This window comes from Agelaius phoeniceus, chromosome Z (assembly GCF_051311805.1).
Source record: "Agelaius phoeniceus isolate bAgePho1 chromosome Z, bAgePho1.hap1, whole genome shotgun sequence".
Classification (NCBI taxonomy): domain Eukaryota; kingdom Metazoa; phylum Chordata; class Aves; order Passeriformes; family Icteridae; genus Agelaius; species Agelaius phoeniceus.
The window spans coordinates 27,093,555-27,109,144 of record NC_135303.1 but is presented as its reverse complement, the minus strand read 5'-3'; the positions used below and the strand labels follow the sequence as shown (position 1 = coordinate 27,109,144).

Here is a 15,590-nt window from a genome sequence, read left to right as displayed (position 1 = left end):
GCAGTATCAGATGCCACCACCCTTCCCAAGATCTTTACAGCAGTACTGTCAACTGCCTGGTGAAGGAAGATGTAATTATTCATGTACAAAGCCATTACTCAAGTTAACGTTCATAACAAACAATTCATAAATTTGAAATTAGTCAACCAGAAAAGAGGATTTTTTCTCCCTGAACGTACACATTTTGCAAAACTATAAAGAAAAAAAACTGCAATAACTAAATAATTGTAAACTCTACATTCTCTGGCCTTTTTCATTCTTTATTCATGAATCTGTAGCTCCCACATTTTAAGCTTTTCTTTGGCAGAACATCACCACCTAGTGATCATGTGTGCTTACAGGAGCTTCCAGAAAGCTGATTAGAACCCAAAAACAGAAGGCTGATGGGAGGAGAAAAAGAAAGTTTAAGTGAAGAAAAATCCTTTTATTATTTACGTTGGAAACAGTTCCTAAGGAAGATTGAATAGGACACTCTAAAGTAATATAAGAAGATTTTTAGAGACTGATTAATTGAATAACAGTTAAGTAACAATATTATTAAATGGATCCTTTTTGCTGACACTATCTCAGATCAATTTATTTCATTAATATCAGATAAAATTACAATTAAATTTACATGTAAAATACTAAGAAAGAGGAAATTCAGACATTTTTAGGAAAACCCTCCCAGTAGTGACAGCTATTAAGTGGAAATAGCATCTTGACTACATGTTATACCCTAAAACAAGGCTAGTACACATCATAGAATTAAAACCCATATTTACCAGCATCTCATATAGTCCAATTGGTAAGTTTCTTTGGAATTTTTTTTTTTGGCTCTGAGATACCCAAGAATCAAGATGGAGGTCTCATTTGTAGATAAGCTTCTCCCAAGCAAATCACTTAGTATTGCAATCACTGTTGAAGTGTTTCTTTCTGTGAGACCATACCACCACTCCAGTTACACTCTGTTCACCTTTGAAGCAATTTTAAAAGGCAGAAATACAAAATAAAGACTAACTCAGTATATATTTTCTAAATATTAGAAAAAAAAGGAAACATACCAAATTTTTGCAAATGTGTTCAGACTTATAAAATTAAATGTCATTGCTATGTTGAGCTAAATAAAGTAAAAGATAACAAAAGAACACACATTTAAAAGCCAGCAACATTGAACTGTTCCCTAGAACGTTTCTCAAAAGTGGACATACCTGGAGTTTTCAGCTTGTTCAAACAATGAACATAGCTATAATTAACACAAAGGAGCCACACAAATCTGTGCAAAAAGCAAGAAAGTATTTAATACAATGAAACTACATTGCAGTCAGTTTCACCAGGGAAGAATCACCTCAACAAAATGGTTTATTTTCAGGAAGTTCCTTCAGAATACTCATAAATGCTTTAAATGCTTGCTAAAGCTTATTCTCCCAAATTCTTCTGCTTAGATGCGCACTGGAAGGATCATATTTATGCCTTTCCTGCCAATAAAGTTCAATTCCAGGCCCCATTCTGCAGTTTTGTCGGTTATATTTTCAACGGCTAAAAGTGGGAATCTCAAGCAAGAGCCGTAGCAAAGGGAAGATTACAGAGTCCATGATCTATCCTAAGCAGGAGGTGACAAAGAACTGCCCAAAAGGGAAGGCAAGCCACACCAAGCCCAGGCACAAAGGGACAGAGGCCAAAGCTTCACTACTCCTGCATACAAGGGGCTCACCCCTTGTGAGCACAGGCCTTTGGCACGGGGCCAGTGCCAGGCTGCCAGAGGGGAGCCCATGGCCTCAGCAGGGCTCAGGCTGTCCACAGCCAGCATCCCTCCAACTTCAGGTGGGCATTCCAGGCTCTGAGTGCCACTCTGCCTGCATGGGGGGATGCCCTGAGCATTACTGGCTGGCCCTGAGCCTGCTCAGCATCCCACGGGAGCAACACAGGTGGAGAATGCCAGCAGACAAGAGGCCCACACTGTGTGTGTGTCTCAAACACCGATAACTGCATGGCTGTGGAGTCAGCCAAGGACTCCTGGTAAAAACATGCGAGAGCTGTTGGGAGGAACCCAGCACTATTGGTAATAACTGCACATCAGAAAGAACAACTTGTGACTGGAGAAGGGGGCCATGCAGAGGTAGGACACCACTTCTCTGGGACAAACATCCGTGTTCTAGTGCCTGGAGGTAAACACAACACAGTACAGGAAAACAGTAAGAATAAAGCTAAGAAGTGAGCCTAGGCTGCAGAGCAGAGTCAAGATCATGCAAGAACCACCACAAAGCCTCTGACCTATTTCCAGAAAGGTCTGAAAAAATGGACTGTGCATGACAATTAATTGGCATACTAAGCAAGAAACCTGGTTTCTGAGCAGGGAAACCTACCCATAGAAAGGAAGCCCCTAAATCCTGGGCAGTGCTTACAGGACCATGGACATCTATTTTATCATCTGCATCAATCACAAAACCAGGAATGACATCCCATCATCTGGGTTGATAATGGAACTAGGATTGCTGGTCTCTTTTTCTCTCCCTTTTTCTTTCTCTCTCCCTCCTCTTTAATCCACCTCTCCTTTTCTCCCTTCTCTTTCACCATGCCCCTTTCTCCCAAACCCTGTGCCATGTGTAAATAGGGTAGGCTAGGACTGACATAGCAATTTCCATGCCAAGTGTGTAATCTAGAACCGGGACTAGTGGTCTCTCATGCACATTTTTTTTCTTGCCCTCCCTCTGTTTAATTCATGGTTTATTCTCTGTTTTCCCTTTCACCCTGCCCTTTCTCCCAAATCCTCTGCCTTGTGTATAGGACAGGGTATGGACTAACATAAACATAGCAATTTCCATGCCAAGTGTGTAAGTTACTAATAAAACTTGGTGAGATTTTGCAGACCCTGTCACTTTTGCTGTTCCTTTTGATCACGAGCATTTATGAGTATTGGATGCTTCCTTCCCCTTAAGGGGGGATTTACAAGGGGGTGGTTTCACCATGGACACACTAACATAAGTTCTGTCTGAAGAAGTTTTCTTCCTCCCATTTCTGGGAATCTCCTGGACCAGTCCTGCAGGAGAGGACCACAGAGATGCCAATGGAGGAGAACACGATCCCCAGCTGGTGGGGCAACCACAGCGAGCAGGGCACAGCCACAAGCTCTTAGGGCTTGGGGGCTGCACTGCGCTGTACCTCATCCCATGGCACATACACAGTGCACAGGAGCCGTGTTCCTGTACAAGTCGCCCGTGTGGTCTCTAGTGGGATCCAGAGGCCCAGCCAGCAGTCAGCTGCCACACAGGACCAGGCACACAGCATGCCTGTGGAAGCTCCCCTGGGGAAGCAGGACCCAGAAATGCCTTTGCCCAACATGGAGGAGAACATCAGCAGGACACCTCTGCCAGGCCCTGAGAAGCATGAGAAGGATCAGAGAATCATCTCCCGGACAGAACCTTCTCACATGCTGAAGACCAGCAGCCAGGTAGCCGTTGTACATCCCAGGAGACCTGCATCAAATACTGGAGCTATATCACAGAAAATATCCTTCACAAGAAACTGCCAGGATCTAAATATTTGGACTACCTCCCAGATATTACCACCCAGTTGGATCTGGCACCCTTTCCTACACCTGATACAATCCTGAGGAACTATTATCAGGTATTAAGCTTTCACCAGACCTCTTTAAGGTCTGTTTGTTTTTAACACAGTAGGCCACTTCTCACATTACACTTCATTTACCCTGGATCACCACCAAATGGTAGACAGCTGATTTTTTTCTCTAATTTAAGACCTCCAGAAGCAGTGCATCAGCCAGAACTATCCCTTCTGTATTTGGTACTAATTACCTGTAATCCAGCCAAACAAAGTATAAAAGCCCAGCTGCAGCAGGATTCACAGACTACAGGCAAGACAGAGACACGTATCTTAATGAACACAAGAAGCAGGAACCATTGTGTAACCCAGCTTCTCTCCAGTTTGGAACTGGATCTCAGTTCCATGCCGTACTTATCCTCACTTGAAATTAAAGAAGGAGGTCCTTAAGATAGTCCAAATCCAGAGATAGTATTTTGTCTTACCTCTGTTACTCAGCACCTTCCCTCCCTCCACCAGTAGATGTGAACCAAACCCAAACTTCAATGGTTCCCTTAAACAGTAAATAGATACATCCCAACTGGCCCACAGGTAACTGGGAATGCTCCAAGAGACTGCAGAACAACTGCAGAGCCACTTCAAGCAAGATCAATACAAAATCTTTTATCTACAGTTTCATTATAAAATTTTTCATACAGGTTATTTGACAGCATGAAGACAATCAAAAAAAAACCCCAAAAACTGAAGGACAGAGAAAGGCACCAAGTCTAAAAAATCCAGTTTATGCCAAGTACCTTGTTCAATGAGAACACTGAGAAGCTGAACATTTTAGTACAGATTTTCTGCCTCCCTTCCATCAGTTTCAGATCTAGGGAAAAAACAACACATTCCAGCTTCTACTCTTACAAAGAAATAAGTTTACCTCTTAGGGTCCTTTTAATAAGGATTCCTCCAAATGCCATGTTAATGAACAGCAATGACTACTTTGATCATGTGGAGAGAAAAGGTAGCAGTCAGAGAGGACATGAGAAGCATGTCCTAGGCCTGTTTATGAAATTATTGCATCTTGACTGGCAGAGATAAGTAGCAACATGCAAAAATCTGACTGTTTTCTAAGAGCAGGGTTCCTGTAGGTTATATTTATTATTTTTATATAAATTAAAGAGGGTGCTAAACAAGTAATAAATGTCTCCCTAGGGAAAAAAAAAAAAAGAGAGAGGAGATGGATTTTAAAGAACACTACTTGGTGCAAATGAGTCTTCAGTTCTGGATTCAAGATGAAAACATATTATACATATATTTTTTAAGATGTTTGTTTGTTTTTTTAATGCCTAAAGATCCCTTTTCTTTTAAATCTCTGGATACCTTTTTCATTTCCTTATCTTCCACAGCCATTCACATCCTTGGCAGCTTTTTTATTGACTGCACAAGGCCCTGCAGTAGCCTGTTTCAGGTCTAACTTAAATTTCTAATGATGCTGTGCCAGAGTTAATGAATACATGGGATAGTCTGAACTATGAGAACATCCTAAGAAGACATCAGAAACTAAGTAGAAGCTCAGAAGCAGAAAAAGCTCTCAGTTTAACTCAAGAATGAGCAACATTGCTGACAGTGAGCAGACTAAATTTGCAACAGCCTTACATTACAGTATGTTAATGACTTAGGAAAAGCCCAATAAATGAAAACAGCAGTAGTAGAGAAGAAAGAAATGAACTTGAAAGACAAGGTATAGAAAGAAAAATTGAAGACTTCATTGAAAGATAAAGCAACTGGTGCCAATGTACTGGCAATTATTTTTTATTTTTTATAAAGGAAGTAGAAATCTTATAACAATGTTCAAGTTAGTGAACTGTTAGAATACCATTTGGCCACAGGCCTCTGAAAGATTGTTTCAGCTTGTCAAAGTGTGAGTATTTTTCCGGGAAAAAAAAATTGAAACTGGAAATACCACTGGATCAATCCACACTCAAAAAAGTCTCACACTTCTTTCCCTTCTGTATTTAAACTAGAATTCAAAAACTAGCATCCTCCAGCTGTCTAGTTGTTTGTAATTTACTATATCCTTCTCTCTTGTACTATGGATACAGAAGTTCATCAAACTATGGATACAGAAGTTCATCAATTACAGAATCTCCCAACATATTTGGAGACTTCTATTCTCAATTTATTTATTTTAATCAAACTGCAAGAATGATTAATTAACATTAAACTGGCTTCTTTCATACATTTATTGGATTGAGAATGCTTTAAATGTAAACTGTCTGCTGTGCTATTTTAAACCCACAAACAACTTACATGTGGTGCGCTGCTTTAAACTTAGTTTTGAACTTTACCACATTATCAAGTATCTGCCCACTACTGTAGAAAAAAAAATCAGTCAAAAAAAGACTCGTGGATAACCTTATTGACATTTTTTAAAACAAGGAAACACTGAAACAAACATAATTCCCTCTTTTTTTCACTGCTAGCTAAGAGCTAGCATGACTAAGAGCTTCAGGAATTCGTTTGTTGTGCCACCTTCTTCCTTATCTTGGTATTGTAGGCATGCTGCTGGTTCTAGTGGTTAGAGCTGATGTTTCAATGTCAGCTAGAAAAAATCAAAAGGAAGAAAACATTTAGTTCTCTGTGTACCTGTTCTTCCACAAGCTACAAATGACAGTACTGAAATGATATAGTGCATGTTGAGACCTTCTCCTCTATCATAAAACCAGAGTGCAATACAGGAAATAATGACTACCTCGACTTCATTATCTGACATGCTTAATGAGTTGAGTTTTTTCATTCCAAAGGAATATGGTCCCAAAGCTGCAGCAACTGCTCTCCAACTTGTGGTTCGAGCTCCTAGAAGCAATCAGGAAATTAAAAAATTTATTAGCACTGCTGCGATTGTGCATATAAAAACTATTTTTTACAAAATCCTTAGAAGAGGTTGCTGGTGGTCTTTCTGAAAGAATTGTTACTTTTGCTATTGTGACTTATATTAGAACTATCCCTACAACAAGGGGTCAACAGCAGATTAGAAACATTCATAAGCAATCCTCATCTACCAGTTGTTTGGGGTTTTTTGTTTCAGGCAAGATGTCTGTTCTCAAAAAAGAATTCTTAATGAAGATACCATCACTAGAACAGATGTGCCATACAATTTGTGCGTTCCACAGGCCACTTCCTTATTAACTAAAGATCATTATTCTCCACATCTTTTAGGTTTAATTCCATTAAATGCAGTGGAGAATGTGGAAAGGCAGGTCACAGATAATGCAGTGGTTCTTGGTGGAATCACAGACAATAATATAAATCACTTATTTTTGATATTGTTCAGATTCTTTAGGTCTTAAGAACCACTTAGAGGAGAAGCACTGTCAACTTCAACATGTGCTACGTTCCTTTCCTTATTCTTACAATACTCTCCTTCCCTTATTTTTCAACTGAAGAGTTTTTGGGGAAGCAGTGAGAAGACAATACAAAAAGTTTAGCTCCAGAATCTTGTATCAAGGAGATGTTTTGGGAGAGGACTGAGGAGAATGCAAAAACTGCTGCAGAGAATTCTTGTGCAAATTCTTTTCTGGCTTTTTGTACTTGCATTTAGCTTTAATAGATTGGAGAATAGTACTAAGCTTTATTCTGCCTCAAATATCAAGATTCTCTTGAGGCTTTACAGAAAATGCAAACCTATAATTATGAACGGTTATTTGGGTATGACAGACTATTTTATCTCAGAGGACACATCTGAATCAAACAGGAAACAAACCTCCAGAAATTAAAAGAAAACCACCACCAACACTTCATTTATTTTGAAGAAATCCAGCTTTAAATATTTTTTTTAAATAACTGGTTTGATTTTAACAAATTCACTACTGCAACAGTAATTATGCATTAGCTGAAGCTACAATGCGCTCCAAGGAACTGTGATTCAGATTAATACATACATGAACACAGTTGAGTTAAAGGCTGAACAAGCTAATGAAGAAAACACAGTTCCACCAAGTAAAGGAGACTTTAGAAAAGAGTAACTACCTGGCCATCTCTGCTTATCTGTACTTTCTTATTGTCATTCCAAGGGTTGAGCAAATGATGTGCAAACTGGAAAGGAATGCTTTCTTTTCGGATCCACTCCACCTTAAATACACCTCCAAATCCAGCAGATCCCCAGTCCTGACTTTTCTCACGCCCTATTGATGAACACATTCTAGCAAAACCCTGGAAAAAAAAATTAAATATGAAAGAACAGACATAATGAGAGCACATCTATTTATGCTGGAATTAAATAAATGAGTGGACTTCATATGAAACTTTCAAATTAGTTTCAGTGATTGATTCAAACATTCACACACATGAAGCTGGATCTCCCAAAATGTTTACACCTAGAAAGTTGGAAGTATAATTTGTTTTTTCCACATCAAATATACATTCTAGAATATGAGCATAAAGGATATCTTTCAATTAATCTTTCACAATTAACATTCAAGCAGCTTTTTAAAGCTTCATAACAGAGGTTGAAAAGCTGCTGTAAAAAGTGCAAGGTATCAAGATGAATGTTCTATGCCCATTAGCTATTCCTCGCTACTTGTACAAAATTCTTTCAAACATCTCTTCCTTCCTTCCTTCCATCTGTCCTTCCATCCTTCTTTCCCTTATGCCCTCTTTGTTAACAAACATTCATATACAATTAAAAATGAGGAGCTGCTCTCCAAAGAAATAAGTTAAAGCTGCCAAAAGTTTCTTCTTTAATGAAGCTGAAAGAAATTCCAACAAGACAAGTATTCAGAAATGAAATGAAAGAAACCACAAATCCAAGATTGCATTTAATTTATTTAGGGATACCCTTTAAACACAGACCACAAACAAAACAAAAATAAACCCAGACCATGCACAATGTATCAACTGTTCAGGCAAATTTACTCCAGTTATGACTTAGGAGTCCAAGAGATGCAGTGCACTGCCTAAGGTTACCAGCACACACTGCTGCTGTAAGTCATGTAGTCCTAGACAGCTCAAGCCTTAAATTAAAATAAATTAAAATTAATAAAAGGAACAGAGGAAAAATACAGGTGGAAAGTAGAGACACCTGAGGCAAGAAAATATTATTAGAAATGTTAATCTCATGTTCCCATGAAGATAAGTGCATTGTCAAAACCGGAAGGGCAAGGCAACATAATCCATCTACATCCCGAGTTCCATGTGTCCTCTCCTCCCAGCTTTCTTGTCTAAGACCACCAATACAACAGTCCATTTTCAGATTCAAATGGCATGCTGAAAATTACTTTCCAATATGGCATTTGCATTTGCCAAATCACGGTACACATACGTACATTTCACCACAATCCTTCAGTGATATCATCAAGATCTCTATGTTTGGACTGGTTAATTAAATTTTAAGTTTAGCTGACTTCTATTAATAGTTTATAATATATAAAGAGGTAAATTGAACTTTCTTTACTTGGAGCAATTGAGTTTAGCAGGCTCTACAAAACAGTTTAACTGCAACTTTGTACTAGCAGGCCAAGTCTTTACCGTTAAGCTGGCCACAAATACATCAACAAACTGCTGACAAATACCTCACTAAATGTGAACTCAAGACAGCTCTGAAAGAAACATGGCCATGTCTTTCCAGCTTCCTAACTTTGAGAAACTACAGTTCCAGCAAAACAGTTTTTATTAAAACTTGTATTAAAGACATATGAGTTTCCTGGCTTTAGAAAGCTGTGACTTGATTGTATCTTCTTGTTCACTTACAATATTTATTTTGGCATGCAGAGAAAAAGTCAGCAATTCCCTGCTTTGTATGGGTTTCTTTGTTTGTTCCACTGCTGCTGTTTTAAAGCATTTATGTAGGGTAGAAACATTATTCTGACTCATTATGTTTGGAGACAATCTAGTTTTATCCTTTGAGGGAAAAATCGAGTTCATTAAAAGAGACTACTTTGGAGAAGAATGAACTACTCTTCCTCAGCAATCAAGACACATTGGCACAGTACTTATTATGAAGTGAGAAGTCATAAGCAAAGCCCTCCACACTGTACACAGCCATTTGCTGCACTTTCCTAAATCATCAACCACTACCAATAGTTGGTATTAGCTAAGGACTCACCTGGAAGTGTCCAGACCCTTGAACAGAAAATACTAAGTAAACCATGCTGCTTTCCCAAAAGGCTCCATTCAGTTTTCGTTCATTACTTGGCATAGTGGACCATATACCCTTCTGCTGAGAAATCTCAATGTTCTGCAAGTTGCTACTTTTCATTATAAAGTACCGAACTGGCATATTTTGTCTTGGTGAAGGTGATTTGGAAGCCTGAAAGAATTAAATTAAATTAATAAATACAATAAAATAATAATACAATAAAAATAATAATACAATAACAAAAAATACAATAAAATAAACCAAGCTTTAGCTCTGAAGTTCTACATGCATGCAGACAGACCTTTCAAGGAGTTTTTCTTCTCTTCTCCAAGGTTATACAAGAAATACACTATCTATCAGCTATTCCTGTCAGAATTGACTTGAAAGTATATTTACATCTATTTTACATTTTTAAGCATTTTTCAAAATTATAATTAATTCATGAGGGGCAGCAAACAATTATGGCAGAACAAGCCTACAGAGTCTAGTGATTAATTACAATTTTTTGAAGTCTGAGACAACTTCAGATGACACAAAATTAATCACTCTAGACTGCAGCCTGCAGCACACTTGCATTTCCATTTCCAGGAAACAAATTTTCTCCCTGTAACATTGGCTGAATTTAAAAAATACAGGGAGATTTATGAAAATAACCTCACTAAAAATGTATGCTTTAATAAATAATCATCAAAAAAACTGCCAAGCAGTCATAATGTTGCAGATAACACAAAACTTAAAGAGAATCAGTACCAATGTATGCTATAACAGAAACAGAGGAAGACAGAATCCACAGAATTCAGAAATGCATGTACTGTACACACTGTCACTGTTTATTATACCAAGTTCCAAAAAAAAACTACCTCAAAATTGGATTTTTTTTTCTACTTTGAATAGCTTTTATAAAAAGATATTTATTCTTGATTTTTGATTCCAAAAGAAATATTATGTGGTTGTTAACGATGAAAATCTAAGTTAGGTTCTTAATTTATCAATACAATACCTGGTAGTTTCTGAAAGATATCACCAAGAGATTCTATTAATTTTGAAGAGCATGGTAATATGTTTGTAAGAACTGTACCTTTCCAGACATTGGAGAAGATGGACTAGCACAGGGGCTAGGGAAGCTACTGCTGTCTGCAGATTTCACTGATGATCGATCTGACCGGTCATCTGAAGTTTGTTTGGAGTGTAAAGTATTTTTTCGTTTGTACTTCTTTGGCTGATGAAGTATGGGACGTGTAGACCCCATCAGAACTCTAAAATGTAAAGGTAGATACACAACAGATCCTTTTTGGAAGAGGTCACAGAATAATTTATATCTACATATCAGCCTACTAGATGACCATATATATTAGTCATTCCAAAACATATAAAACACTAAATAAAAAAGGATGCATTCACTCTGTAATGGTTAAACCTCTTCTGCTACTTCCCAAGGAGTACAACTCATGGACACTATTTCTGACTGCTCTCCCAAACAGCCAGCATAGATATTAAATAATTCTCAATGAAATCACAACTAACAACACAGCACAGGGCAGTATCAAAGCTTTCAGCTGTATTTATGTAGTTTCTTTCTTCTTAAAAGTAGCAGAAATTCAAGTGATGTTTTTACAGATAAATAAATTTACAAGCTACAGTCTCTGGAAGATCTCAACATCTTACTTTTCAGCATGAGAGGAGTCAGAGAATTCAGTTTCTGCTGTACTTCTCCTGGTGTTAGTTGACCTCCATGTAGATGGTACAAGACGATCTTCAGAAGCCACAGGTCTTGGTCTCTGACCAATTCCTGAAGGCTGCTGCAAACCTGCAGACTGTTCTTCAGCAGTTAAAACAGCTACAACTGCTCTTACAATTGCTTCATCAGCTTGAGACCATGATTTAGAGGGAGCTCGCATGCGACGCAGAAATAAGCTATGCCACTTCTGTCTGAGTTGCAACACCAAGCCAGCAGCCTGTAATGAATTTCAGTTCTGTTAAAGACTAATAAATGTATCAGTTAGGCAAAGGGTATCCTACGCCCCTGCGTCTTTCCTATCAGGCAGCAGGTGGCATTCTGGCAAACTGAAAGGCAAGTCTAAGGGCTCGGGGTGGCGGGGGGGGGGGGAGAAAACCTCACATTTAAATTATGCTGTTATCTTTTCTCTCCTCAGGTCCAAGATAATTTCTAAACCATTTCATGCTGCACTGCACAAAACTTTAAATTCTATTGTAAACACACAGGATTTTTCATTTTTCACTTTAAAAATTTATTGTTTCTTTAAAAGCAGTCTTTTCATGTCTAATGCCCTTCTGCCAGTTCAGTTTGTATTTATGGGCTCTTCAGACATACTTGATGGAAAAGACCTCTGGTTACTCTTCCTTCTAACACAATCAGAGCTTTGCAATAACCAGAAGACTTGTATCCTCAAAGGCTAGGGCTCTTTTCTTCTTTTTATAAAACCTGACAGCAATTTTCTTTCAGCAGCTCCAGTTTCAGGTGCTCCATTTTAGTCAAGCAACTTAAGTCATCCTCTCAGAAGAGGACATACACAATATGCCATTTTTACTGTTCTCTCAGCTCCTGCTCAAATTTTGTCTAACCCAGCTCAAGCTAAGGTCTTGTGTGATGGGAGAACCACACAGGCAATACAGGTGACCACAAACAGCAGAAGAGCCATTATACAGCCACTACTCCTGCACCTTGCTGCTCCCTGCAGCCATTTTCTTTTGTCTGGCAGTTTCTTTAGAATCTCCTAACTTATGGAAATGGATCAAACTGCCAGGCTGGAAATCATAAAACATCAGATACCCAAATTGCTTCTGAAGCAAATCCAACAGCAGCTGACTGCTGAGGCTTTCCTGCTTCCCAGTGTGATATGTAGGACAGCCGCACCATGACAGAGGAAGAAGGATGAACACTTGCAGTTGGCTAGGTAACTAATTCTTTCTTACTTTTTGCTCACAGGTGCAAGATTTAAGAGTTATGAGTTGTATCAATCCATAGGAAGCCCTACAACTTGGATATTGAATATGTGAATTCACGCAAATGACTAGCCTGGGCAAAAGAAGATTGAGTCCGTGTTTGTGTGTTTTTCATATTTCTTACTGAACTCATGAAATAAAAGTTAACTAAAAGATAGTGTGTTTTCCTGTAAATTTGAGAGACTTGAAGGGATCACAATAGCCATTCTTACAGCAAATCTTTGGCTATCCAACTGTTTTAAGAATCTTTTTAGGATGGTATGGCATAAATATTCTTCTACACAAAACAAGCATGGAAGTGATAGATTACGTACCTCAGAGTCCAGTTTGAGGTGGAGCCATTCATCTAGCTTCAGTAATGATACATTAGAAGTTGTTCTGTCCTCCATCTCACTGTCACTGCTACCACTGGATACCCTGTCTCCTGAATTAAGTATAAAAAATGCATTAACATTTCTGTATTATTTACATTCACATACAAAAACTCGAACATCACTATATTACCAGTAATAAGCTAATTTTCCTTCTAAATTTTCACTTAAAATGTAAACATTTGTAAACACACTTTTTCATTTCTGCATATACATCCCAGGGAAGGTCTTTGCATCAGTTAGAAGACCAGGTTCCCAGACCTCCTAAGAGCCCTACTACATAAACACCCATACTGATGTGATCTGACTCTTTCATTTCACCAATAACAAGCCATTATCAAAGTTTTGCCTGAAGTTGTTTGTAAAACCACATATTGCTCTATGCTTTCTATTTTAGTATAACGATTAAGAAAAAAAAATATAAATGCACATGGCTATTTAGGATTCCTTTTTCAAAGTGCAATTCAATCATCATTAACATTATTTTAAGGGTAACAGTTTCAGAGCAATCAGGAAAGTCAGCCTGGACTCTTACTTCAAGCTAGTATTTCTACAGAACTGACAACAGATAAGATTATTTTTGCTTCTATTCTTACAGCACGCCATTTAAATATGAAAAAAGGAAATCTTAATAAATTGTCTACTACTTCTAGCTAATAATTTGGCTAATTGACATTAAAAGTTATCAGTAGAAAATAATCTTTAAAATGCATGTGTCAATTGAAAGCAATATGATTATTTGCCACATTAACTCTAACTATATTATTCAGTTTGAATCATCCGGTTCAAAGTATCAAATAAACTAGGCTGTAGAAAAAATATACATACTACATTTCTCAGCATTAGTACTGTCTTTAAACATTTTGGTTACATTTTTTATTTTTTTGAAAACTATACTGTAATTTCTGAGACTCCAGAATCGTACAAGGATTCACAAAACTCAAGACATTTGTTACACAGCCTCTAAATTATTCCTGAACAGCTACAGGAACTATATATAGCTCTGTATTTCAAGAAATAGCCAAATTATGTAGAAAATAGACTTGCAAAATAAATTTTCCAAATCACATACTAGTATAATACCAACACAAACATTCCAAATCCAGACTCTGGTATACCTTGACAGGATGAACATGCCTGTAAAGCATTACTTGGTAACCTAGCTGGTCCACAGAAGAGAGCCACAGTGATGGGTGTTACAACAGAACAGCACCTGATGTTTGCTATCCTGTGAGCTCTCGTCATTTCATCGTATATCAGCCAGTCTGTAGGGAGTGCCTGAACAGCTGCAGTTTGGCCATTCACTGGGGGAATCTGTGCAAGAGCAAATAAGACTAGGTTATTTTATCATCTATGTGTCATTAAAATAAATTTTAAACTTAGTTCCTACATTATGTATGTAGAAATAAATACATAAATATTTACATACACAAGAAAAGCCAAGTATATTCAACCAGACTTACAAGTTATCTTATCACTTTGAAGAAAAATATTTTGCTTTAAAAGAGGATCTAAAGAAGTATCAGTTTCAGAGCAGAACTTTTTCTTCATAACAATAAGCAGAGATTGTTACCTCATCCAAATACTTATACAACTAGCTTTTTCTTTTAATATTTTGTCTTGTTCCACTTAGCACGACTAACTGAAATACTGGAAAAATACATCAACTCCAATTTTTCATTCTACCACCCGCCAGAAAAAATATTTCCTAAAACGTTCAAAGTGTCTTTACCTTTTTATACTGAGGTTGACTAAGAACAGAGGTTGGATGAAATCGCACTTTCTTCTCCTTTGGTGCAGTTAAAACCAGGCTCTCTCGGTCTACATGCACGAGATTGGGATACATCCCAGCCACTAAGGCAGCTTTAACTACAGCCCAGTTTTCAGAGTTAGCATTAACATCTCTAATATCAGCTCCTGCTCTGGCTCTAACAAAACCTGAAGAAAGAAGGAGATCAAAACTGTGTTATATTTGCTTGTATTTAAGATCTTTTTTGCTTCTCAAAAGGAATTTGAAAAACAAAAATTAAATAAACTACAAATTGCATTTTTCACAACTGCCAACATTAACAGCACCCTTACACTGAACTCCTTCCTGATACGGGGTTTCATACTAATGCAAAATAGAACTACTTTTTACAATACTTCTTAACACAATATTAGAAATTGTGTAATTTAATTGCAACTTGATTACAACTTAGCATGAGTGGACCCTGCCTAAAACCTAGAGTAGGTGAACTTTAAATATAGTGCAGGTGAACTGTTTGTTAGCATGAACAGCTAAGCAGGGGAAGTATAAGATATCTCTGGATAAAGGATGAGACCTTGGAAGTGGCCCAAGGCTGGCTGAAGCTGTAAAATAAGAGCAGGTGATGGGCTGCCCACACTGAGTTAGTGGAAGACCCCAGACCATAAACTGCCATTGGATCAAGAGAAGCATGCAAGGAACAAGCAGGGCACGTGAAGATCAGGCACACTGACAGTAAGGGATAAAGGGATTTCATTATTCAGGACACTCTCCAGGGACATCCAGCTTGACCTGAAATTAACTGACTCTGCCTCAGAACCTAGGGTCTGAACTCATTTTAACAACT

The 15,590-nt window shown here is 37.9% G+C and overlaps 1 protein-coding gene across 1 annotated transcript in view; it reads right to left on the bottom strand.

Annotated features, from left to right (window-relative positions):
- Positions 1 to 403: 403 nt before the first annotated feature.
- The window catches only part of LOC129132458 (3'-5' RNA helicase YTHDC2-like), a 34,656-nt gene continuing 19,469 nt past the window's right edge, over positions 404 to 15,590 (bottom strand). Inside the window, exons 22-30 of the mRNA XM_054651561.2 lie at positions 14,729 to 14,934; positions 14,115 to 14,310; positions 12,940 to 13,049; positions 11,327 to 11,616; positions 10,740 to 10,917; positions 9,629 to 9,832; positions 7,555 to 7,737; positions 6,278 to 6,381; positions 404 to 6,127 (exon numbers count right to left, since the gene is read on the bottom strand). Of these exons, the coding sequence (XP_054507536.2) occupies positions 6,319 to 6,381; positions 7,555 to 7,737; positions 9,629 to 9,832; positions 10,740 to 10,917; positions 11,327 to 11,616; positions 12,940 to 13,049; positions 14,115 to 14,310; positions 14,729 to 14,934 (1,430 nt within the window). The 3' untranslated portion in view covers positions 404 to 6,127; positions 6,278 to 6,318. The remainder of the gene's footprint in view (positions 6,128 to 6,277; positions 6,382 to 7,554; positions 7,738 to 9,628; positions 9,833 to 10,739; positions 10,918 to 11,326; positions 11,617 to 12,939; positions 13,050 to 14,114; positions 14,311 to 14,728; positions 14,935 to 15,590) is intronic.